Raw genomic sequence first — 25,760 nt, 5'->3', positions numbered from 1 at the left:
AGACAAGCTCCCTGCGTACCTGGTAGTCTTAAGCAATTGTTCACAGCTGCTTCCTATGAAAGAGACAAGAGGAGAAAAGAAGTGTATTCAAGCTAAAATACATTAAAGTTTATAAGTGCCTTTAATGAAGAACTGGATAATCAGTTCTGTTTCTGGCTCTGCTCCCTGATTTTTGTGTCTTGGTTTCCTTGTCTCTTGAAATGCAAATAATGCTGTTAGTTCATAAGGTCATTGCTTAATTCATTTATGTTTATAAAAAATATCTTGAGATCTTCTGGCACCATCCACACACATTGCATTTGATTGCTTAATAAGAGTTTATGCTAACCTGACACCATGTTTTCTCTCCTTGAATGGGGATGGGGTTGGTTTGGACTTGCAGAAACAAACAGAACAGGGATTTTTGTTTGTTTCTTTTTGTTTTTTGCAATGGAAATTTTGAAGTGGAGAGAACTGCGTAGATGCTTTAGTGTCAGGGGAAGAACGTTTCCTTGATTTGAAGGAAATATTTCTTCCTTACTCTGAGCAGCGGCTACCTCAGTATTTCTGGGTTGCTATGGTTGCAGAAAGTATTTTAATTTTGGCCTTTTTTGTACTCTGGAGATTCCTGTTGCTGCTCCCCAGTGGAGGAGAGTGCAAGTGCCTGCTTGCACGGGGAGCGAGGGACACCTAGTGTTACCCTGCTCGGATCCAGCGCGCTGGGGACCGCAGGGCTGCCTCGGGAGGGTTGCAGTGCAGGTGGAGATGGGATGTGACCGGTTGAACAAAATGCCTGTTTGCAGTGAGAAGGAGAGACCAGTTCTTTCCTGGGACATGATTTGCTCTAAAATCTCTTTTCCTGCTTCTGGTTGCAGCGTGAGGATACCCAGCGTCTTCAGATTTCTCATTTTGCTCCAAACTGTAGTTGTTGCTTTTATTCTCTTCTCTCTAAACCCCATCAACAAAGGCAAATTGCGTGTTATCCCATAAAATCTGTTTGTGCATAAGGAGAAACCTTAATACAGACCATGGCTGTTTCAAATATATCAAATAAATATTTAATGAAACATGACTAAAAGTGATTCATAATGTAGTGTGGAGCACCACATTCACTGGGGACTGTAAGAATAACCAAGAGGAGAGCTGAGAAACACTTCAACCTGCAATTATGCACACTAAAACCATCCTTAAAAGCAAATTTATAGTCCACCTTCCTTAAATTTATCCATCTACTGCCTGACAGGTGGGATTATAGCTTTCTTCAAAGTTTTGGGAAACATTTTAAAATCACATTTCTATGCTATTTCTACTGGGGGAAACAAGCCCTTTGCAGCTTCTGCGCAAATGTTCAAATGACTCACTTTATTTTCCTCTGAAAGAATGTTTTTCAAAACTTTGTATGACTCTTCTTGTTCCTTCCCCATTTACTCCAGATACTTCTATAAGAAAGATAAAGGGAAAAGAAAACTAAAAGAGGGGGAAAAAAATTGTTCCAGCATCTTTTTGAATAGCGATGCTTATGAACACCCGTTTGTTGTTCAGTTTTCTATCGGGTGTCTAAAGGTAGCTCATAGCTGGCACAAAAAGATCACGCAAGAAGGCAATCAAAGCAGCACACGCTGTTCCTTGGTTGCATTTAACTGGGAAGTGCTAGACAACATTTTGGTGCTTAGATGTTTCCTATTAAAATACATCACTGGAAGCTCAGTGAGTTACGCAGGACGCATCAGTATTTATAAGGGTATTTTATAACATGACGTGCTCTGAATTTGTGTTTTTACACCTGATGTTTATGGGAGGGGGCACGAGAGAGGCAGAGAGGCTGCTGTAACTGGGGGTGGGGATTTGTGACCTGCATAGCACTGGACCAAACACTGCCTGCTGTGACTGGGGCCAAAGCTTGTTCCTCCTGAGGGCCATTTAATGGCTGAACTGTTGCGAGCTGGTCATCTCAGCACATTTCTTACTGCACACCTCGAGTCTGCATCCGTTAGAGCTGCCGCCTCTTCCCCCCCTGCTCCCCCTCACTTTTTTTTCATTTTTTCCCCAGCAGAGAGGCCAGTGTTTTAAATCAGCCAGTGTGCAACCCTGGTGTCCCTTAATGCCGGGGCATGGTCCTGTGCTCTGCTAGGAAAAGTACCGTGTAGCCAGAACTGGATTATTTCTTCTGTGGTTTTGTACAGTGGAGGGTGGAAGCTGGTTAAGCTCGGTCCTTTGCATGAGGTCAGGTTTTCAGAGAGATCATTGTTACAGTAGTTCTCTGTATATGTCCTTCCTATTAATTTGGTCACTGAGAGGTAAGAGATTTAACACACTGGAACAGCTATGTAGAGGAGCAACCTTTCAGATTTGTATAGCATGCATAAGATAAATCTGTATTTAGGGTAATTTTGCAACCTGGATTATTAACCCATTTTCCTTGCCAAAGAGAACAGTTTAAGGTCCTGCTCACAAGGACCTTTGGGCTATTAGTTTTGACAGAGTGTGTTCAGCACATCACAGCTGCCAATCAAGCTAACTGGCAACGAATAGTAAATGATTGAATGAAACTGCTGGAAAAATGTTCTCATTGCTGACTGTGAAGCAGAGAGCTGGCTGGATCTTAACAGCGGCAGCCCACTGTTATCATTCTCACCAGCAGTAGTAAATCCTTTCCAGTCCTTCCTTAAAACACTTTGTCCGTGTAGCCTGTCTACATTAATCCATCAATGAGAAAAAAATATGGATATAGAAAGAAACATTGCTTTAGGAATAGATCTGTATTTTTGCACTGCTTTGAAATGACCTTCTGGCCATTTGGGGCATATTTGCTTCAGAAAATTTGTCTTTCGAGCAAGATTGTATCTTCCTCGGTTTTGTGTTGTGCCAAGTAACTTTATGGCATTCAACAAATAGGTAGTGACATGTCTGCCCAGAACAGTTACGTCATGGGTCAGGCTCTAAATGCCAGAAATGAAATCTGTGAAACCTCGGGCTTTCAATTATGGGGTGGCTGCCGTTGATCATGCCTCCCTGTCTGAAAGCAGGATTCTCTTGCTCCTGCCCAGTGAAACTGGGGGCCCGCATTTCAGCAGCATCTCAAGCATTTGATTGTGGCATACCCTTCCTTTTACGTTCATTCTTGTTTCTTTTCTTTTCTGTACTTTTTATTTCATGTTATCTTTTTTTTCTGTTAGGAACAAGCATATTTTCCTTTTCAGCTTCGGAGCAGTCCTCTGAGAGGCCCTTCACAAAAGGGATATGGATTTTCTTGCCCCCAAAAGCTCTGTTAGAATAGGAATGATAAAAATATATATTTTTAAAATTCTACAAAAAAACCCCCCAATGTTCCTAACACTCTGGCATTGTGATGTAGCCACAGGGAAAAATTACCTTGAACGAACTGTGGCTTATGTTGTCAGTTTGCAGTTCTTTTTGTGTCTTCATACAAAAATCTGTTCCCCCTTTGTGCATGCTGTCCTTGCCAAAGCTTTTTACCATTGTTCTGCAGGAGGATACCATGGAGGTGGAAGAGTTCTTGAAAGAAGCTGCAGTAATGAAGGAGATCAAGCATCCGAACTTGGTGCAGTTATTAGGTAAGTGATAAATACCAAGCAGAGGGATTTGAACTAAACCCTTGTGCAGTGATATGGATGTTAAGGAGCAGATAAGCTGCTTACCATACCAAGGCTTTGAATACAGACACTTATTGTCTGGCAGAATTCACAATTTGTACCACTAATACATGATTTTTAATGATCTCTTCTCCCTGATGTTTAAGTTGCCAGAGCCTGAAGCAGGAAATTAAACCCTGCAATTAACCAATTCCAAGCAGAACTCATTCTTTCTGTGAGCCCCACGTTCCTACCTTCTAGAGGTATAAATTGCCCTAAAGGACAAAACCTGAAGATTCCCTGATATTCTCAAACATTCATTGTACACTTTATGTTGGTCCTTAGGGGTATGCACACGGGAACCTCCTTTCTACATCATTACGGAGTTCATGACATATGGGAATCTGTTGGATTATCTGCGTGAGTGTAACCGGCAGGAGGTGAATGCTGTGGTGCTGCTGTACATGGCAACTCAGATCTCCTCAGCCATGGAGTACCTGGAGAAGAAAAACTTCATTCACAGGTAGGAAGGACAGTGAGCACTTCTGAACCTTGAGCACAAAACACCCCTTGATTTATCTTCCTGCCTTTCAGATTATCATGGTGTTGACTTAGATGCAGTTGGTGTCCTATATTTAACACACTAGCGTGTTGTGTTCTGATACAGTACATTAACCTGTTTGTAGGATGGTCTCCTAATTGTTTTTCTCTCGGTGTTTTTCTCTTACCTTTGAAGTGGATGCAGGTGAAAGACGTATCAGGACTTTTATGTTTTGGGCAAGGGCCTTAAATGTAAAAGAATCCCAAAGTAATGGGCTTTTAATGGACCAGATAAGCTACTGCTCTTCCTTGATTCTAACAGCCATTAAAAACTGCTGAAGGTGATGATGTTGGGTACAAGTGCTCACAGCAAAGCCACCTTCTTAGAGCTGTCTTACTCCATGTTCTTTCTTGTTTGTTTCACTTTTTTTATGTCCTCTGTAGGGATTGTTTCCCACTATTGTCCAGATTGCGTATTCACTTTAATAAGCATCTCTGCAGTCTTAGAAGTCTCAGAGACTCTGACCTTTAAGTGTGCTGCAATTATGGCTAGAGCTTTGCGTTCCTCATCTGTAGAAATGGCCTCCTAGCAATATAATGACACATCCTGTGCGAAGGTTTGAGAGTCGCTGAGCTTTATACAAGATGCTGTCAGTGCCACAGCGTGACCTTTCTTGCCCAATTAACTGGAATATGAAATTAGCACATGTTTTTTCATAGAGACAAATACGAAGATTATGTGTAAAGTTCTAGGTGCTCCTCTAAGTCATGCATTGCCTTTGCTGCCTCGAAGGCCTGTTTAACTGCTTCTGTCAATCAATAAAGTGAACGGAGATGCTGCAAATTAAAATTTCCAGCCTTTGATTTGCTCTGTTGAAAGTGTTTCATTCCTTCAGCCTGTAGGAAGTCAACTTTAAATGCTGCTTTGTATGAATCCCATTTGTCTGCTCGCCCGTTCATTTAATTTCCTCTTATTTCTGATGACCCATTTATCTAAAATAAATCGTAGCGTTTTTCCTTATCAGCCACCCCCATACCCACCTACCCAATTACTTTAAGAGTGTTGTCGCAATTCACATCCATAGATTCAAATGCTGGGCTGTGACCTCATTTAATGAATCAGGAAGGAGGAGGAATTTGATTATGAAGAGGAGCTCTTATTTAGACACACATTATAGTAATCAGTATTGATAAGCAGATATATTAAAAAACACTGTGAAAATTTAATGGACATCCGGTAAGATGTACTTTTTTTTATTATTATTTATTTGATTGAGCAGAAAAAGCAAAAGAAACAGTAGTGTCTGCCTTGTATCCAAAGATCTCACTTGAGCTTTCTGGTAGAATCAATTTGTAGTTCAACATGACATAATTTAGAAAAGTGGTTTTTAATAAAACATAATATTAGGAGAAATGCACTTCCGTGTTTTTACATTTTTATACTCATGAAGCATTTCTGAGGGTGCTGAACGGCGTGTATGAGCCAGGCAAGTGGCAAATGCAGCATACACATCTCTCACCTGCCAGGGTGGAGGCAGGTGAAAAAATGGAGGAAAAGCTTAATTTACTTATTGCCCAGTCCTTTAAAAATGTAACTACTGGTAGCAGAGGCTACACCAGGTCTGAAAAGGCCAAAACGTGGTATGAAAAAGTTGTGTTGCAAAATGTGGTACACTTGGGAGGAAATAGCTGGGATCTAAACCTGGTGCTTCAGCAAGGACTGAAAAAGGAGTTCTGGAGAGTGACTGGTGTTGGCTGGGGTGACTGAAGTGCTAGGGAGGTGGGCAAGAAGTGAGGCATTGAGACTTCATTTATTCGGTGCTCATCCTCAGCTATCGATAACTTGAGTACTGACATTTCTTTAAATTATTTTTATCCTGAGGGTGGCAGCTTTTATTGAAAGTGAGGGGGCTTCTTGAAGCTTTCACTTCAAGTTTAAAAAGAAAAAAAAAAAAAAAGTAGTTTGGATGACAGTCTTACAAAGCTGGAATGGAAAATAACTTTCCCCCTTACGTGTGTGCGTATAACTACATAATTTCTGTGTAATACTCTGGTCAAAATAATCACGTGCAGGCCCAGATTTCTTTGGGAACGGCAGGTTTCCTTGCTATTGCTAAAAGTGAGATGGTAAAGACTTCTCATTGCCCATTTTTGTTCTTGTTTTTAGGGACCTTGCTGCCAGAAACTGCCTTGTAGGGGAGAACCACTTGGTGAAGGTGGCAGACTTTGGCCTGAGCAGGCTAATGACAGGTGACACATACACTGCCCACGCTGGAGCAAAATTCCCCATCAAGTGGACCGCACCAGAAAGCCTGGCCTACAACAAGTTCTCCATTAAATCTGACGTCTGGGGTAAGAATTTGCATGTATGAATTAATGCAGATTATAGTCGTCTTTTCTAGGGCTGTGAAATGAGAACATTGTGAAACATTTCAGGAGGGAGAGCATTCCCTGGTTTGAGCCATATTGTTCTATGAGCTTGTCAGAGTGCAGGAACTAATCTCTGCTAAGTCAGTCTTTGATCGAAGCACTGAGGATGCCGAACTGCCTCTATATATGTCTGTATTGTTAGCAAGTATGAAAATAAAGGATACTGTAGTGTTTATAGAAATGTATGAAATGGGGCTGGAGGGCGCTGGTACTACTGCCTTGATAGAGTTCTGGCACAATACTATGAAGCGATATATTTTACATAGTCGGGAACTTTCTAACTACTTCAAGGAGGAAAGTGAGAATCTGGTTCATTTTATGTTAAAAAAAATAATTATGTGTGTATCTGTCTAGTGATAGCTCCAAGCTCATCTTTCTGCATTTTAAAAGAATAATCCTTGGAATGAGATGAGGAGAAACAGAGGGAAAATTTGATGACAAATGGTTATTGAAGAGCCCCGAGGTGCTGGCGATAAGAGTAAGCTTAGCTAAATGGAGCTACATTCTATCAAATCTGACCACAGAAAATCTCATTGTACTTTTTTATCAGTCTTTCTTTGGGTTTTATGTCTCTGCTGTAGCTGCTGGTCAAATTCTCAAAAGCGCCCGGTGACATGAGATAGAAGTTCATGGGACGTGGTCCCAAAGGCACTTGGGAAAATCTTATCCTGAGCATCTTTTATATATAAAATAATAGTATTGAAGCAGCGATGAGGTTTTCTGGACTTCTGGGGAAACTGTGCAGAGAAAGGCTTTATTTTGAAGAAACTTAGGTAGACGGCTGATGCAAAATGTTTTATATACGGGGGAGGAAAACCCAGAACTGCCTCCCAAGATGTAGGTGATGGCTGACCAAGGTGTTTCTTCTGCTTTGGACTTGCATGTGGCGGGTGTTGGCTGCTGCCAGGTGTCTGCCACAGTCTCAAGGATGCTGCTCTATCACTTCGGTGGCTGCAGGATCCCTGTTGCATTTAAATAGTAGAGTACTTGGGGAGGAAAGATCCAGAAGGATCATTGGGTGTCTTTAATTAGGGCTAGCACAACCTTGCATAGCGAGGGCCAGGGCAGTGGACTTTGGGATCTGATTAGAGCAAGCCAGCTGTCCCCAGAGGCCACGGTTGCTGCTGGGCATGCCAGAGTTTAGGTGCTTTCACCTCACTGCCTCAAAACAGCAATCAAAAGAAAATTGTGCACAGAAATGTCTAATGTAAATTGCCCTTGGTGGTGTTACCATGTAATGTGATGTGATTTCCTTACTTATGCAGAATTGTAATCGCTTTCTCTTCAGGTTAAGAACAGAATAGGGTGACTGAACTAATTACATGCAGGTTGTTGATCTGGTGTTGAGTGGATTCTGTGTGCCGCACTCCTGGGTTAGCTGCCTGACCCTGGTGCTGACCTGCATCCCCACTGACTTCTGGGACTTGAATGCCTCACCTGTTTCAAGACCTTTTTTGTGCTCTTCCTTTTCTTGTTCAGCTTTCCCTGCAACCAAATTGTCTCACCCTCACCCTGTCTTGTTGGTAGCAACTGCTGAAATCTACCTCTCACTGCTGCATCCCAGGTTTCCCCTCTAGACCATGCTACAGCTAAGCAAGGGCACCCAAAACCACTGAGCTATTAAAATGTGCGAGTCCTCTAGGGAGAGGTTGCAGATGAGAGGATCTGTCAAATTGAGGAAGACACTGCAGTGCAGCAGTGAGACAGTTTCAGCTAATCCGCTGTGAAGTCTCTTAATTGTGCCTTTAATAGGACTTGAAGGATCTCAAGGCGTTCAGGTTTGAGACAACTGAGACATTAAAAATTTGTCTAATTCTGCCCTGTCATATCGCAGGAGACTTGTCTGTGCTGACGAAGGGGCTCGTTACGCTTCTTTAACATTTAAGCTGCTGCTGAACATGGGATCTGAGCCACTCAGAGCTGGTTTAAGTGTGCAGCACTGTTTAGTGACTACTCCCACTAAACATCCTCTCAAATTTAAATTTAAGATGAAAACAAAGCTTATTGGTTTTATCCTCTTTTTCTTTTTTCCTTTCTTTCTCCACTGCAGCCTTTGGTGTTCTGCTGTGGGAAATTGCAACCTACGGTATGTCCCCTTACCCTGGGATTGACCTGTCTCAAGTCTATGAGCTGTTGGAGAAAGACTACCGTATGGAGCGACCCGAAGGCTGTCCTGAGAAAGTTTATGAGCTCATGAGAGCATGTAAGTATTCCTCAGCCCTGAAAATGCTGCTTTTTAGCTCTGCAGAGGTGCAGTGAAAGTGTCAGGATCTGGCCCCACACAGCCAGGCATGAGAAACCCCCTGCCAGTTCCAGCGGAGGTGCAATGCTGTGTAGAAGTGTTTGGTTAAAATGTTTTCCCCAGAGGGTGAGCATGCTGTGAAACCAGCTGCTCTTCTCTACTGGGAGCGCACAGGCCTGGGGCAGAAATTTGTTGTTCAGCTCAATGTTTTCTTTGTCTCCTTTTTCCTGACAACTTCAAGAAAAGCTTGTCTGCTAAGGATGAAGCAGGAGCTTTATTAGGTTCTTACGGGACTGAGTGTTACTCTTTCACTGTGGCCTTTTGGTATGTGACTTAGTGTGACACATTTGGGTTTTTTCAGCGATGCTCAGCACATACCGTTACATACTGACATAGAAACGTGATTTAAAGAGTGCTGGGTATCTGCAACCATCACCAAGCCAAAGTAGTTGTAGACACCCAGCACTCTATAAATCAGATTTCCGTGGCAGTATTTTATTTCACTCATTTTATAAAAAGGGAACTGTGATAGCTACTCCTCTGGTGCAGTGTACTGAATGTCTGATGCTGGTGGGAAGCTCTGAGTGTTGGTTGGTTTTTTTCAGGCTGGCAGTGGAGCCCTTCTGATAGACCCTCTTTTGCTGAGATCCATCAGGCCTTTGAAACGATGTTTCAGGAGTCCAGCATATCAGATGGTAGGTGTGGGTCCCTCTTGGACCAGCAGTTCCAGGGGTGGGAAAAGGGCCAGCTGCATCCTTAACTCTGCACGTTGTTCACAGGCTGCTTTGCAGTGAAACACAGTCCTATGTTATAATGCCTGGTGTAAAAGGCATAGAAAGCAGAGCTGTGTTTACACAGGGGCTTTTTGCTGGGCATATGTCTGATTTTAAAGGGCCAGATGGCTGAACTACCTCAAGGAACTTCTGCTTTGTCATGTTGGAATTTCTTTTGTGCTATTAACTCTGAACAGTACAATAGTTTTTTATCATCTGTTGGTTGTAGTGATTGTTTTTTTTTCTTCTGTGCATTGCAGAGGTGGAAAAGGAGTTGGGAAAGAAGGGCATGAGGAGCGTAGTGAGCAATTTCCTCCAAGCCCCAGAGTTACCAACCAAAACACGAACATCGAGGAGAGCTGCTGAAAGCAAAGATGCCAATGAGGGCTTGGAGACTGCACATGCTCGAGGCCAGGGGGATTGCGGTAGGTTTTAATTAAAGTCATTATTCCTTCAGGAAACAGAGGAAAACAAAATGCATGTCCAGCTCCAGGTCTTCACCTAGGCAAAGCTGTGTCTAATAACAGGTGTCATCTTTCTGTACCAGTATTGTGTTTCTGGGTGACAGGCTGCTGAGTGTGCTTTCCTGGCTTCAGAACTCCTTTTACTATTTTTTGCAAAGGTAGGTGGTTAATCGTGGGACCAGATGCACACAGCATCTGGGAGTGTGAATCCTTAACTGGCTGAGGGATCGGCACTATACCTGCCATTGCTTAGAGAAGCCCTAGGAGTTCTTTTAACTTAATGGCCGTTGCCTGCAGCTCCCTTTAGATCAGAGCCTGAGCATGGAGCTCTCTAATCACATTCTCTTCCCGTTCCCTGGTAGGAGCTATCAGTGGGATCTCCCACTGCATCTAAGTGCTGGCTAATCTGCTGTGTTCGAGCCACTTTACACTACCACACTGCATAATTTAAAGCAGGACGATTGCTCAGGTTTAGCAAGCCCCGTAAGGGAGGTTTCTTCCCTGTTGCATCCTACCAGATTTATGCTTGCAGCACTGAAGAGTATTACTCTTGGCAGGTACCAAATATAATTTCAGCAAGGGACAAAGAGGTATTTACAGAATCTTCCATGAAATTAAACGCTTTTTCAATCAGTTTCTTCAAGAACTTATCTTCCATTCTGAGGTAATGAAAGCAGTGGTAAAATGCTGAATGTATACAGTAGATTTGTATTTAGCTCATTCAAAAAATAATAAGATGAAAGAAAATAGAACGTTTTTTTCCAGCTCCTGTTGAGGCTGCCTTCTGTGACCATTCTTGTGACTGACCTTTTTTTATGTGACTGACATAATGTCAAATTCACCTAGTAGTACATGTTTCAGTAGCAGATGTACATCTAGACAAAGAGGGGAAAAAAAGAGGGGATGTGAAATATTGGAAGAAAGAAGTATCAGTGACTTAGGAAGGAAGGTTATTTACCATATATAGGAAATATAATTGCCTAGTATTACAAGCTTTGAAGTAAAATAACTTCATTTAAATACTTAAGGGCTTTGCGAGATTCAAGTGCAGCAGGCATAATATGATTTTAACATTAGGCTGGGAATTGTTTCACTCTTTATTGTGAAATAAAATATTTCACATAAAAGTTTTATTGCAGTTTCCCCTTCAATTGTCAGTGTTTCCATAGCAAGTCCAGCAGCTGGAAGCTGATCCTCAGTGCAAGGTGCTGGTGTTCTCTGGATCTCCACAGCTCCACTGTGCCTAGGCACAGCAAGGCCATGGCCTCCCGAAGTGCTGTGAGAGCTCTTCTGGTGGTCCAGGTCCCCATAAACTGTTGTGTGGGAATGGTTTGATTGCACGTGGTCCTGTGGAAGCGTGCTGTCTGCTCAAAGTACAACTATTTTTCTTCAAATTCTCTCTCCTCAACCAAAATCCTACCCATAGCATGATGATCACCAGTATGTGACTAAGAAGCATCCTCCTTTTCCTCGTGACTCTGCTTCTTCTTAGTGCCTAGTCGAGCTGTAGATGTGTATGCTGCCCTGAAGGCATTCCTCCTTTGAATTAGAATGTCGTCTGAGTGCCTGGCCTGGGAATGAGGCCCCCTGTCAGTCAAATGCAGAGGCCTTTCAGGAGTCACGTATAAATTTATAATAAACCACTGTTCATTTTTAAATACCTCTTGTAAGTGGCGAAAGGGTGACCCCATCGTTTCCTTCTGGAGCAGTGCTGTGGAAGGAGGCTGTTGCTACCACTTCCCTCCATTATTGTACAAAGCTGGGTGGTACAACCCAAAGTGTTCAGCTGTCGAAGGGCTTCTTGATTCCTGCTTGTGAAAAAGTTACATCCATTCCCCACAAAGGATGACATCAGGAAAAGAGGTTAAGAGTATCAGAATCTAAATGAACAAGGAGACTGGGGGTGGAGGTGGGTTATAGAGATGTTTTATTAATTCAGGGGTCAGCTATTCAAAAGACAGCAACAGCACGGGGACTAAAGCAAAGGCCTCAATATTTATCTTCTTCACAATGTGAAGTTGAGACAAGTCTGCAGATGTGAGGGTGGGAATCTGAACATAAACATGTTGTGTTTGTATGTCGCTGTTGAAATCAGAAGCCCGCAGGGAAAGCAGTTTGGCAGCTGAGTCCCGTAGAGGCCACCTCAGAAATGAATGTATGCGGGACTAGGGACCACGTGCAGTCCAGGCTTGGCCGTACTTGCTTTACTTCTGGTCTGAAGCTGTCTCTCTTCACAGAACCTGCACCTTTTGGAGGTGCTGCAGTGGTTTGATCCTAAAAGAAAACAGGTTATTCTGGCTGTTGAAGCAATGCTTAGTAGACTCTCTTCTTTCCCTTGCAGACCCTCTGGATCATGAACCTCCAATTTCTCCCTTGCTCCCACGGAAGGAAAGGGTGGCCCTGGAGAGCAGTTTGAATGAAGATGAAAGGCTGCTTCCAAAAGACAAAAAGCACAACCTCTTCAGTGCCCTTATCAAGAAGAAGAAGAAGACTGCCCCTACCCCTCCGAAACGGAGCAGTTCCTTCAGAGAGATGGACGGCCACTCGGACCGCAGGGTGGGTGGGGAGGAGGAGTGCAGGGATGTTGGCAATGGAGCTTTCGTTGCCCCCCCCGCAGATGCAGCTGACCCCTCCAAGTTTCAGAGCCCAAGCAACGGGGCTGGTGTCACTAATGGGGTTGTCGCTGGGAACTCTGGGTTTTTATCTCCCCATCTACGGAAGAAGTCCAGCACGATGAGCAGCAGTCGAGGGGTGGCTGGTGAGGAGGAGAGTAGTTCCAACTCCAGCAAGCGTTTCTTAAGGTCCTGCTCAGCCTCCTGTGTGCCCCACGGAGCAAAGGATACGGAGTGGAAATCTGTGACTCTGCCTCGAGATTTGCAGTCCACGGGACGCCAGTTTGATTCCTCCACTTTTGGGGGGCACAAAAGTGAAAAGCCAGCACTGCCTCGGAAGCGGGCAAACGAGGCCAAGGCTGACATTGCTGTCAGGGGGACAGTGACCCCTCCTCCACGGCTGCTTAAGAAAAATGAAGAGACCACTGATGATGTGTTCAAAGATGCAGAGTCGAGCCCTGGCTCCAGCCCTCCCACTCTGACGCCAAAACTTGGCCGTAGGCAACCTGCTGCCCCTCCTTCCTCCAGTGTGCTCCACAAGGACGATGGAGTCAAATCCAGTGCCTTAGGTACCACTGTGACGATGGACCAAGGTTCTGCTGCCAAACCTAACCCTGCTGGGTTTGTGGGTGCCAGCAAGGCTTCCTCTGAGGAGCCACGACTAAGGAGGCTCAAGCAGACCTCCGAGTCGGCAGGGAAGGACAAAGGGAAGTTATCAAAGCTGAAACCAGCCCCTCCGCTTCCACTGTCTTCATCCTCCATTGGCAAGCCTGGGAAGGTGTCTCACAGTCCCAGCCATGAAGCAGCAGCAGATGTGGTGTCTGGGCCGAAATCCAAACAGTTGACTCAGGTTGGAGAGGCTGCAAGCAGTGATGCTGTCAAGCCAAACCAGTCAGGAGAAGGTGTGAAAAAGCTGGGGATCCCCTCTGTACCAAAGCCACAGTCCTCTACAAAGCTGCTGATGAGCACAGCAACCCCAGCTGCCTCTTCCTCCTCTGTACCCTCTGCCCCAGGTGGGGACCAGCCATCATCTACAGCCTTCATCCCCCTCATATCTACCAGGGTCTCACTGCGGAAGACCCGGCAGCCCCCAGAGAGGATTGCCAGTGGCACCATCACTAAAGGGGTGGTGTTGGAGAGCACTGAGGCTCTACGGCTCGCCATCAGCAAGAACTCTGAACAAATGGCAAGCCACAGTGCTGTCTTGGAGGCTGGCAAGAACCTCTACACCTTCTGTGTGAGCTACGTGGACTCCATTCAGCAGATGAGGAACAAATTTGCCTTTCGGGAGGCCATCAATAAGCTGGAGAATAACCTACGGGAGCTTCAGATCTGCCCCGCAACAGCTGGCAGCGGTCCTGCAGCCACCCAGGACTTTAGCAAACTTCTCAGTTCAGTGAAAGAAATCAGCGACATTGTTCAGAGGTAGCAGAAGCCATGTTAAAAAAAAAAATAAAGAAAAATAATCACAATGGGCCAAAGCCGACTGTGGAGAGAATAACGTGTGGACTGACAAAGGACCGGGGCATTTAGGTTAGGGCTGTGCAGAAGACACAGACTGTGAATGGATGCCCCAGCTCCAAAGGACAGGGCTGTGTTCAAGGGGCACTTTCCACCCTCTTAACTCAGATTCCCTGTGTTTCATATACTCGTAATCGTCTTATCTGTGGAGTTCTTGCCTTGTGGACTACAAGTCTAAATGCTGATGTCACACTATGCCTTTTTATTGATATTTTATTGTTCTGGACAGACTATGAAGACTGAACCCAGACTGATGGACACTAAGATGCCATCCTCCTCAGGAGGACTTTCTACTCCTTTTTTGTCTCCTCCCTCTGTACACAAGGATGAGTGAATAGCAATATACCCACTGCATTTCTTGGGAGAGTTGCAGCACGTGTCCCTAGCCTGAGTCTGACATTTACCTGACATTAATGTAACAGATTTGGCGCTTGGGAGAGAAGGGGGAAAAATTGTTAATGTAAGTTGTTTTTTTTCATGACAGAATGCTACAAGTGATGTTTGCCCAAATTCTTCCTATGGTTCCAGCTGCTGCCCTTCATTTCTGTGTTTCCAGTAATTTCTTAATGTTGTTGAGCTCAAACAAATTGGGTTCAAAACACTGCAGACAGCACCTGCTAGTGTAGTGGCACAGGAGCCTGTTTGCGATCTCCCTTGGTGCGGAAAAAGGACTGGAGGAGGTCTGAAGAAGGACACGCTGTCACACTCTCGTGCTATCTAACGTGAATCGGGCTGGCGTTTGGGGCGGAGGGCTGCAGAGGCCGGGGAGCAGCAGGCTGGTGCTGAGCAAGGCACCGCTCCCTGCAAGACAGGAGGGCTGCAGCAGGGCCAGGTAGCTTAGGATGAGTTCAGAGATACCACTGTGCCTCCAGCAGTTGTTTCAGCTGAGCTTGCGCATTGCAGATGGGCAAGAACTGCCGTTTCTCTCACTGAATTTCCAGTTTTTTGTTCTCTGAGAGGGGGTGGGACCTGGCTTCTGCCCCCCCCCGTAGAGACCTGTGCTTTGAGGGGCTGCGGAGCCTCCCTTTCCGTGCCAGTGCTAACTCCCCATGAAGAGCTCAGCTGCCAGTACTTTGGGGTTCAAACCGTCACTACCTTCATGCCAGTGTGATTCCATCCAGCATCAAACAAGGATCTGTGAAGACTCTTGGGTGCATCTCCCGAGGAAACTGCCACAAAATGCTGACAGCAGGACTCCTGGGCTTCCTTTCCAAGGTCCTGTGACCTTCCCAACTAATGCAACATGGCTGGGAACTAACTGTGACTTGTGACAATAGTGAAAGAACAAGGGTTTAGGGCTATTAACAGTGCAATTTAACTCCTCTTAACAGTTCCAAACATGAGAAAAAGGCATTTTCCATGTCCTGTTCCCCTGTAACTCTTGTGACCCCTCTTGTGTATCTTAAACACTAATTGCCTTCAATTGTATTTTACGCTGTTCTCTTTGGAACTGTTCGTTTTGTATATGATTTCTAGTAGTTTACTTGTGTGTGTTCATGCCACTTCTCGCCCTCACAAACAGCCATGACTTAACACATGACAAATGTTCAAAAGAAAGTACGCACTTCTGCCACAGGCTGCCTTTAAAAATGTAAGAAAAAAAAAAAACCCAACAAAAACAACCAACCCTTGGACTGTCTCTTTCCTGGAGGTACTGTTTTTACTTTGATAACATATTGTGCCACTATATTATACATTTGTATCTCGTTATTACACACTTTTGTAGACTTGTCTTTTTTACAGTGTGTAAATAGCTCTGTCCTTCATTTCTGTGATACTTAAGGGGTTTTTTTCCCCCTTTAATTTGGTCCAGTACAGATTGTTTCTGTACATGACTTTCAATTCTTCCTCCTCTCTGTCTCTCTTTTTCTTTTTTTTTCTTGATTTATTTTTTATTCCAGTCTCTTGCGTAGTATATTTAAAAATAAATCAATGTTGAGGAAAACTCGTGTTTGTCTGTTAGCAAGGCTTTTCAAAGCCAGTTACCTCCCCCTAGACTCCATGCCCAAACCCAGGGGTTCCCTGTTTGGGTGGTTCACTGGGGCCCTGGTCACAGCAGGCAGGTCAGGGCTAGGTAGCAGCACCTTTCCGTGTCCTTTTGATCTGGCTCTTGAAAAGTTGGGAGAGAAGAAAAGATGCTCAGCATAAAGACTGTCATCACCTCTTTTGAATAAAAAACTTTGCTGTTGTCTCCAATGAGATTTAAATCAGAGATTTGACTTTAACCTTTTCTTCCTGTTAATTGTTTGTATTCTGTAAATCAGTTGCTGCTGGTTTTCCCTCCTCCTGTGCTATGAAATGACCTGTGAGTTTCCCTCCTAGGGTGGTTCTAGTTGCTTCCTCTCTCAATTCTCATTGTCCATCCTTTTTTTTTTTTTTTTCTTCCCTGTTTTCAGACTACCTTCAGCCTTTCCAGCAAATCTTGAGGGACGGATGTATCCAGGTAATAAGCAGCCTTTAAAATGAGATGCTGCCTTGATTAATGAAGATGCGAAATACTTTAGTCTTTTAAGGATGAGCAGGAAACAAGGTTGGATGACAGCGAGTGGTGTGCTCGAGGTCCTGCAGTTGCTCAGTGATGCTTTAGGGTTATAACCCAGCTCACCCAATTTTTAATCCCCTTGACAAGTCCCTGGTGAAATCTGCTGGTGCTGGCGCAGGGAACTGCTCGCTCGTGGGCCGTGGGAATGTGGCCCATTGGAAACCTTGTCTTGCTGTGACAGCAGTTGCATTGGACTGCTTCTAAATGAGCCTGAAGAAGGTAAAAAGAGGAGCAGCAGGATGCTGTTGGCAAGTATAAATGCAATTAGTGGCCTCTACTTGGCAAGGCTCAGGCTACTTTTCATCAAAGCGGTGGTGTCCAGTGAATGTACATGCAGCACTATGAGGGGTTCCTGGTGGGTTTTTGGCCTGGCAAAGGTCAGTGTCCAGGCTGCTCTTTGTGCACATCTCTAGCATAGACTTAACTACAGTGAATAGCTGTGGGCTGAGAGAAGACGGAGAAGCCTAACCTGCCCCTAAATACAGTCAGTCCTGGTGATCTCCATCTCTGCTTGTGTAGGGACCAGTCCCTGGTGTCACGGGAGGGCAGGGGCTGGTTGACCTGGCTGGGGAATGCCGCGGTGTTGGAGTGAGAGAGAGGGGATTAAAGGCTGAATTTAGCTGAGTACAGTAGGAGTTGATTTAACAGATCGATGCATTTAACAGTTTGATTGCTCCAATTTTCAAGCCTATTGAGCTTGAAACTGAGAGCACTCTGGGGGAGAAATAGCTGTGTTTGTGTTTTTGTTTTGTTTTTTGTGTCTTTGAAATTACAATGTGCACTCATTTTAAGTTTTCCTTTAATGTCATCCTGCCTTTTGTTGAGAAGTTGTTTGTCACAAGATGTAAAATGTGGTCAGTATTTTATGCTCCCTTTTCTTGAAAAAAAAAAAGGTATTAAAGCGAGGATAGCATGGCAGCCTGTCTTGCAGAGATGCTGCTGGAGCAGTGGCACTCAGGTGTGCAGGAGTGCTGCCTGCCCGCAGGGATGGTCAGGGGCCAGCTGACAGCCTCTTCTGTGTTTGGCATTAATCCTTTCACAATTGAAAAGAGGAAAATACACCTAAGCACCGTGTCACCTCTGGAGAGAGTGTTCCTACCGTCACATGTGCATCTAAGAGCAGGCTGGCAGCAGCATGGGATGGGCTCCTGGTCCGAGGGGAGCCCAGCCTGGGCGGGTTGCTGGGAACGATGCTCCCAGATCGACCTGCTTCTCCAGGCAGTCCTGGTACCTTGGCAGTGCCCTCGGTGTCCCTAAACCAGATTTACTCTGGTTTAGGGACAGCCCTGCAAGTCATTTGACTGTTTAGGCTAGGTTCAAAACTCTCCGTCCTGGGAGCAGCATGCTGCTCAGTGTTTTTTCGACGGTAGATCCAGCTCAGCAGAAAGTTTACTTACAAACCGCGCTATGCTGAACTGTTTTCCCAGCAATTGCCCCCCTGTTGAAGGTTATGTGTTTGTCCTGACATCCTGTCTGCTGATAAAGGTCCTGTGCTCCTGAAGCCGCAGTGCTGAATGACCCAGTTATGATGCATGAGTCTCTTGGATGTGGTTAAATTGGGCTCTTTCTCTACAAAGGGTCCACTTGGGTTTCTGAGATCTGCTGCTTTTGTTGTGTGTGTTTGTAGTGCTGCAGGTCTGCTTGGGGTAGAGGGAAGGTGAGGAGCAGCCCTTGGGAATGGGGCAGATGAGCAGAGATAGGGCCAGGGTTATATTCTGGTCAGGGAAGGATAACGGGGCATTTTATAGAGGGTCCCAGCAGCGGTGATGTCGGCAGCAAGCATCTGCGTCGGTCCTTGCTGGCTGGGTCCCCTGGCCTACAGGTAGAAGGATCCAACACCTATTTGATGCTGTCCCTTTGTGGGCTGGCTGGCACCACAGGTGGTGGTGAACTTGCCCCAGGCAAGTCCTTCTGCCATGTCTACGCTCCACCCTGCCGCCTGCATGGCCGTGCCGCAATGAATCCCGCTCCTTACAGCTCGGTGTGCAGGTGGGTGCTGAGCTCTCCAGCTCTCCAAACTGTTGGGCATCTGGGTATCCCCTTAGGAGCTGCCCCACAAATGGACCTGGGAGGGGAGGAACTGGGAGGGGGACGTAGGTTCCCGGGGGAGCTGGATGGGATACACCATGTCCAGCACGCAGGGATGGGCTTTCCGGCCTCCTGGGGGTCACTCCTGGCATGTTCCCCCCCTCCTTCCTCCCAACTCCCGGACTCCAGGCAGTTACTTTCCATTCACTTTTACCTCTTCCCCCTCTCCAGCCTCAAAGGAGCAATAGTGAAGAGCCTGGAGCGCTGCCCCTTCCCAGGCACGTTGGCCATCCTGATGCGTGCCCAGGGGTGTCATGGCCCCCGTCTGCCCCACATCCCCCCATCTGCCCCACACTGCAGCCTGCCGGCAGCCCCATCCCTCCCGGTGGGGGAGGAGGGTGATGGTATCACCCCTGTGGCACGGAGCTGCCCATCAAGGAGACCCTGGGCCTGCGGGCTGAGCCCAGCTCCGTCCCACCTGCCAGGTAAGCACTGTGGGAAGCGCTGGCTTTTACTTTTAAATAAGTTCTGCAGAGGGTTATTGCACTTCAATCAAAGCCTTGTTATATGTGTGGGTTTATCATGCTGCTCTGACCTTGTTCCTCTCCTGGACTTGAGAGCAGGAGCCCAGGCATCCCCCCCTGGCTTCAGCTTCCCTCAGCAGGTTTCCTTTCCCTTCCCACAGCAGACAGGGCCGCTTTCCCCTGCAACGATCCATCACGGCAAAGCCAAGGATTTACCAGCCTTCGCTTAACCCGGTGTTGTTCCAAAACTCCTTGCCCTTCCTCCCTCCCATCCCTCCCCCTCCACTCCAGAGCAGGGTAAAATTGATCAGTGCATATTTATTGATGGTTTGAACACTGAAAAGAAAGAAAGAAAAAAATTGTTGCCATAGAAACATCGATAAAGCTCCTGTCTCCACTGCGTGATGCAAGTGCTGTGCCTGCGTCCCCCAAACTGGCAGCCTGTGGTGGGGTGGGAGTTGAGAGGGATCAGAGGTGGGTCTGGGGGTGCCCAGGGTTGGGGGCTGCACGGGCTCAGCCACCCCAAGCGCCACCGGCTTTGTTGGTCCCAGCAGTGCGAGATGGTTGCTGCAGCAGAGATGCAAGGGAAGAAAAATGCCCTTCCTCAGCTTTGCCCTCACAGCCGGTGCCGTCCTCACGCGAGGGCCAAATCCTGGCGTCATCTGTATCCCTGCAAGTCTGGGGTCCTTCCCGTTCTGCACCCGTGGGGCTGTGACCCCCACACAGCTCCCTGGGCGAGCCTGCTCCTGTGCCTCCATCGCTCCTCCCTAGCCCTGCCGCCCCGGAGCTGCTGTGTTCTGGCGGGTTCCAGCTTGCCTCCGTTCAGCCTCCAGTTACACGCCGCTCCTGCTGCGAGAGCAGCTTGTGCCGGCCCTGGCAGCGCTGTATTAAGTGGTCTGTCTGCATGATGGGTATTACAATGCACCTCTAGGAGCCTGATTTTTTTTTTTTTTTTTTTTTTAACCAAGTCCTGCTACGGTCTTTGATTTTGAGGGTGCAATTTAGTGCTTGCAAATCATTGCCCTGCTTCATTTTTGTGCCTGCAATGAAATATTAGCAGTCGTTGGGCATCTAACTTGCCCTTAGCGCCTGCAAGCCAGGTACTTAGACCTCTGATTGCTAATATCTCTGCCTGCAGTGGCAGGCACAAAAGCAAGTGTCAGTGTTGGCATTGGCAGAGCTAAATCTGTCCGGAGGAGGAGGCAGGTGCTGGGGAGTGGGGTTTGTCCGTCGCAGCCGTGGCTGTGCTGGCTTTGGGGACCAGCAATTCCCCAAGCTACCCCACTGGCAGCGGAGGGGACTGGAGAGTGGGAAGACACCGAGTACCCGTTGGTGGCCCTGGGTAGGTGTCAGGGTCCTTGTTTCGGCCCCTCTGCACCCAAGTTTCTGCTGTAGCTGGGAATAGGTGGGGATGAGGCCAGGAAGGTGTTAGGAAGGGCCAGGGTTTCAGGCAAGTGCCAGCGCGATGTGACAAGGACACTGAAGGTCAGTCATCACCATCTCACCCTGGTGAGGACTCTGACAGCACCTCAGGATGGGTCTCGGTGTCAAGGCATGAGCGGGGTGGTGGGACTGCAGCAGGGCTGGTGATGCCAGGGCAGGTTTTTATGCTCATGCCAGGGATTTCTAAGGACAAGATTTTCTTGAACTCCGCTGCTCTGCCCTGGTTTGCACACAGGAGCTGGCTCTTGTAAGTGGCATCTTGACACTAAGCAGAATTTGTTGCCGGAGGGACTTTTCTTAATAGGCAGGAGAGTGGCAACTCTGCAGCTCTGTGGAGAGCTCTGAAGGACCTGCTCCTCCCTGACGCCCTGCCTTGGACAGCAGCTACAGGCAGGTCCCCAGGGGACTGTCCGCCACCAGGACGATCCCGCTGTAAGCCTTCAGCCCACCTGCCCCCAGCCGCGCCGCCTGGCCCTGCCAGCTCTGCCTGTTCTGGAGCAGCATCCCCGCTCTGCCTGTGCTGCAGGGCTGGAGACCCAGCGCGGATCCCGTTCCCTGTGCCCCAGCAAAGGCCGCGTGTGAGCGGGAAAGCGATGCGGTAGCTTCTCTTTAAGGCACCCTCCTCTTCTTCCATTGCACCGGCTGGGAACAGGGACTTGAGAGCTGGAGCAGGGCTAAAAGTGGAGCAAACGCGTTGTCCCCCCTCCCCAAGGTGATCCTGGCAGCAAACCCCCATAATATCCTTTTGTCCAAGCAAACCTAGGTGAGATGGAAGGGAAGGACAGGACGAGGTGACCCACAGGAGGTGGGGGGTTGACTCAGGGTCCTCATCTCCCGAAGCGGAAGGTGAAGCCCCCTTTTTTCCTGTTGTAGCCGTTGAGCTCCTCGGCCAGGTTCCCCAGGGTGCCACTGCGCTTCTCCCCTCCCACCGGCAGCAGCTCGGAGCCCCCCTGCCTGCCCGGCCGCTGCCTGGCCCCCTCCTTGCCGTAGCCCCGCAGCTCCCGGATGATGCCCAGCAGCGCGCTCAGCTCCTCGCTTCGCCTCTGCTTCGCTCCTGCCCTCCGGCCGGCACCCACGTCCTTGGCTGCTGCCACCTGCCAGCTGGGGCTGAGCAGGGTCCCTTCCCCGGGGTCTCCTGGCTCCCGCTGCTCGCTGGGGGGGAAGCAGGCCCCCAGGCTCAGGAGGAAGAGGCAGGACAGTGAGTAGGGGGCTCTCATCTGGGGGAGGCACAGGAAGGGAAAGACATGTCGGCAAACCACAGAGCATCCTCAGGCAGCGGCTTGAAGCAGCAGCAAGGGCAGTATGTGGCTGGCGTGAGTTCCCCATCCCCGCTGCAGCATCCACAAACCAGCCCTGCCATCCCTACGCCCTGCAAGAAAACCCCTCCAGCACCCACCACTCCTCCTGCAGCCCCCACACCAGCACCCAGCTGCAGCAGGGGTGCTGAGGGAGGTGCCTGAGCTCACTCTGCCTCTCCCCTGCCTCCTTCAGACCTGCTCCCCTGCCTCTTCAGCAACTCCTGCTCACAGGTGAGAGCCTTACAGCTACTCCCCTGTTCCCAGCTGAGAGCTGGGCTCTGCTGGGGGCTGAGTGGGCTATTAGCCAGGCAGGCTGGTGGGCTTGTGACCTGCAGCGCCTGGCTAATGCGAGAGCAGCGGAAGGTACTCGGTGTCCCTCTGCTTTATGGGGCTCAGAGGTGCCCCACTGGCAGCAGGGCAGGAGGGAGCACAGCCCTGGCCGCATGCAGCGATGCTGCAGGCAGCCGGGGTGCCCCTGAGCACGGGCAGGGCTGCTCTGCCTCCCCTCGCACCTCCTGCAAAGGCTCAGAACGGAGGAATGGATTTCTTTATTATTATTTTTTGCTGGAGGTGTTGCCTTAAAAGTCGCTGTGGGTGATGGGGGCCAGGCTGTCTGTCCTGTGCTTGCAGGGCGGTGGGCTGCTGTGGGTGGTCCTCGCTCCTGTGCTGGACCCAGCTGAGCCCAAGCCCTTGCCTGCCCCCCGCAGCGCCCCTCTGCCCACGGGCTTCACTTTGGGGTGCTCCCTGCCTCATTCGCACCTTGCCACTGTCCTGTGCTCCCCCTTTTTGCACCTGGTTGCCCATCGTGGAGACAAATTGCTGGGTGCAACCAGAGCAGGGAGCACCTTCCCAGCCCAAGCAATCGTCACCGAGTCCCATCCTGGGGGTGCCGGGGGGTGCCCTGCCCAGCCCTGCCCGTTGCCCCCAGCTGCCTCCCACCCGCCTTTGCCTTCTCGCCGGCTGCGCTGCCCATCGAGGCAAAGGTGCAAAGTGGGCACGTGGGGGAAGACAAGACAGACAGACAGGCTGCCAGTCACTCACCTCTCTGCCTCAGGCGATGCCCCGGCGCTGCCCGCCCTGGCCCGGCTCTGTGCCACCCTGTGTCCAGACTGAGCTGGCCAGCCCGCCTTGCCTGCCGTTAAATACCCACCGGCACTAATTGCCGTGTCACCCCTTGAGCGCGTGGCAGGCTCGCAGGGCTGTGGCTGCACAGAGCACAGCCTGGGATCCTGGCGGGGAGGGGGCTGGCGGGGGGGGACGGGGGCTGGCCGAGCCACCACAATGGGAGCACGGCACCACTGCTGATTAACGCGCCTCCTTCGTTTGCCGCCTCATTTAGAGAAGTGGCTGGGTGCACCCTGGGCTGAAGCTGGCCTTGAGTCACCGGCAGCTGGTGGGGATGCTGGTGGGAGGGAGGGTCTTGTCTGGGGGCATGAGTGTCCCCAGCCCCCTCGGCTGGTACATATTCATGTGTGGCTGTTGGGGGGGTCCCAGCCACGCGTGCAAGTGTGGTGGGTGCACAGGCACCAGTGGAGATCCCCGCACCCCCAAACCTGCAGAGGGACTGGGCGCACATGGGCAAGACCAGGTGCTCCCACCCTCACTGGCCAGTGCGGGCAGCCACCAGTGCTAACGTGTGGTCCCCCAACGCCTGGCACTCAGCCGTCCCCTCCCGGCTCTGGCCTGGCCTGGGGCAGAGCAGGGTGCGGGGTGGGCAGTGGGAAAGGGCCGGGAGCATCGCTCGGTGCTCTGCCCATCAGTGCAGATGGGGGGGACCGGGTCCCCTTGGTGCCAAGCCCTGCCACCACCCCCTGCCCCAGCCCCAGGGCCACCCCGAGGTCCCGCAGTGCTGGGTTTGGGCTGCAGCCCCTGGAGCCCCGGGAAGCCTCCGCTGCCCCAGCCCTGCCCCACCGGGTCTCCCCAGCAGTTTTGCAGGGCAGTTTTGGCAGGCCAAGCCCGCCATGGGCCGGTTCCCAGGAACGCCATGCCACAAGCCCAGCACGGGGAAGCAGCTGTCACCTGCAGCACGGCAGGAGCCGTGGCCATTGCTGCCGCTCCCTTTGCCATCACTGTGGTGGGTTCCTCCAGCGATGTCCCTGCGCTGCGCTGTGAGCATGGCTGCCGACACGCCAGATAACGATGAGTTCCTTTTATTAAGGAGTTTAGAAAGTCCACATGTACAGCGTTGGACACCACTCACACACAACCTAGACTTGACAGCACTGCTACACACCATGACCTGGCCCAGAGCTTCGCTGGGAAGGTCCGTGGCCAGGTCCCAGACCCCCCCAGCCACCCTTGCCCACCCCTCTCCAGGGAGGTGTCACCACGGACGGGTTTAGCCTAATCCGGGGCCATGGAGTGATGCGTGCGCTCTCGGGAATAATCCTGGGAAATCCTGCGTCTCGGCATGGATTAAATACCTCTCGTGCAAGTCAAAACAAAGTCATTAGGGAGTCCTGGATGACACAGGCAGTTACTCAAGGGTGTGCTATGACAAACTGCACATACAACGTCCCCTCCCCGGCACAGAAAAACACCGGTGGAGGGGTCCAGGGAGGGGACGAGCCTTTCCACCCGGGCACGTGGCTCTGTGCCTTCTTGTCCTGAAGGCAAGCACTAGAAAACCCAGCTACAGCTAATCCACTGAAATGAATGAACAAAAAGTAAAGATGGGTGCTGTGCTCCCCACCTGCACAGAACCCTTTCTGGAGGGGTCTGGCAGGGTGCGGGAAGCCCCATGGAATCTGCCGGGGGCATCTGCTCTTGTGCTGGCTGGGAAATGCCACACTGAGCTCCCCCAGATCCCACCGTCCCAGAAAGCCAGCCTGGCCAGCTGCTCTGGGCAGGGATGGAGTGGGCAGAGCTGGTGCCTGCGCTCAGAGCTCATCCTCGCCCGAGGGCTCTGATGAACATCCCTGGCAGGGGGGAAACGTGCGGTGACCCCCAGCACATCACTGTCCCTCTCCCCTGGCAGGACAGACAGGACCCGCCTGGCAGGCGAAAGGGCTTGTCTAGCACAGGATCCCAGGTGGGAAAGACTTAAGAAGCACGCAGGGAAGAACAAACCTGCCACAGTTGGGAAAATGAGCCTTTGATCTCCCTGCCCCTTAAGCCTCCTTTAACGGGGGTGGCGGGTGCTCCCCCCCGGGGCAGCCTGTCCGGCTGACTCTCTCGGGGCCAGAGCCCGGCATGGGGACTCTGCTCCCCGTTGCTGCTGTAGCACAGGCAGAAAATCATGTAAAGGGTGGCAGGGTCCCAGCTGTCCCCCTCCCCTGCCTGTTCCTACACAGCCCACTCAGGGGGTTTTGTGTTTTTTTTTTGCAGGGGGGGGCAGAATCCCCCATTTGAGTCCTTGCAGGGAGCCAGAGGGGGAAGTCAGCCCCACACCCCATGGCAGCTCCTCCTTGGGTCAGCCGGTGCGAGGCATCGCCTGCCGCCTGGTTATCAGAGCCCTGCAGATGCTAAGCCCCACTTGGGGCTTCTTTTTGCAAAACCTTAATGGGATTTGAAGAAATGAAAGGCTTTGAATATCTGCAGGTGCCGAGCCAGAGCGCGGCTCATCCTGGGTGAAAATGAATGCGGATCCTCCGGCTGGGAGCGAGCAGAGGGGGCTTGCGCGGGGCAGGCGGCTGTGCTGTCCAAACCCAAGGGTTTCAGAAAAGGTCAGGGCTTTTGGATAGCAAAAGTCTGATGTGAATCTGAGTGGGTCTGGTTGGGAGGGAGAAGCTGCAAAATGCAGGCAGAGCCATGCTGGGAAGCCAGCCTTCC

At 49.5% G+C, this 25,760-nt stretch overlaps 2 protein-coding genes across 4 annotated transcripts in view; one reads left to right on the top strand and one right to left on the bottom strand.

The window, feature by feature from the left end:
• Positions 1–16,099, top strand: part of ABL1 (ABL proto-oncogene 1, non-receptor tyrosine kinase) — an 83,009-nt gene extending 66,910 nt beyond the window's left edge. For all 3 annotated transcript variants that reach the window (XM_005231200.4, XM_005231201.4, XM_027778005.2), the window contains 7 exons: positions 3,470–3,554; positions 3,918–4,095; positions 6,280–6,464; positions 8,593–8,745; positions 9,390–9,479; positions 9,818–9,982; positions 12,363–16,099. In XM_005231200.4, the coding sequence (XP_005231257.1) occupies positions 3,470–3,554; positions 3,918–4,095; positions 6,280–6,464; positions 8,593–8,745; positions 9,390–9,479; positions 9,818–9,982; positions 12,363–14,062 (2,556 nt within the window). In that variant the 3' untranslated portion in view covers positions 14,063–16,099. The remainder of the gene's footprint in view (positions 1–3,469; positions 3,555–3,917; positions 4,096–6,279; positions 6,465–8,592; positions 8,746–9,389; positions 9,480–9,817; positions 9,983–12,362) is intronic.
• A 4,211-nt stretch (positions 16,100–20,310) lies between these two features.
• Positions 20,311–23,145, bottom strand: QRFP (pyroglutamylated RFamide peptide). The gene is made up of 2 exons (XM_005231304.3): positions 23,031–23,145; positions 20,311–21,908 (listed from the first exon to the last, which is right to left on the bottom strand). The coding sequence occupies exon 2, from the start codon at positions 21,906–21,908 to the stop codon at positions 21,519–21,521; it is 390 nt and encodes a 129-aa protein (XP_005231361.1). The 5' UTR covers positions 23,031–23,145; the 3' UTR covers positions 20,311–21,518.
• Between the last annotated feature and the right edge of the window lie 2,615 nt (positions 23,146–25,760).

This window comes from Falco peregrinus, chromosome 1 (genome assembly GCF_023634155.1).
Source record: "Falco peregrinus isolate bFalPer1 chromosome 1, bFalPer1.pri, whole genome shotgun sequence".
Classification (NCBI taxonomy): Eukaryota; Metazoa; Chordata; class Aves; order Falconiformes; family Falconidae; genus Falco; species Falco peregrinus.
This window is presented reverse-complemented; position numbering and strand designations above follow the sequence as displayed.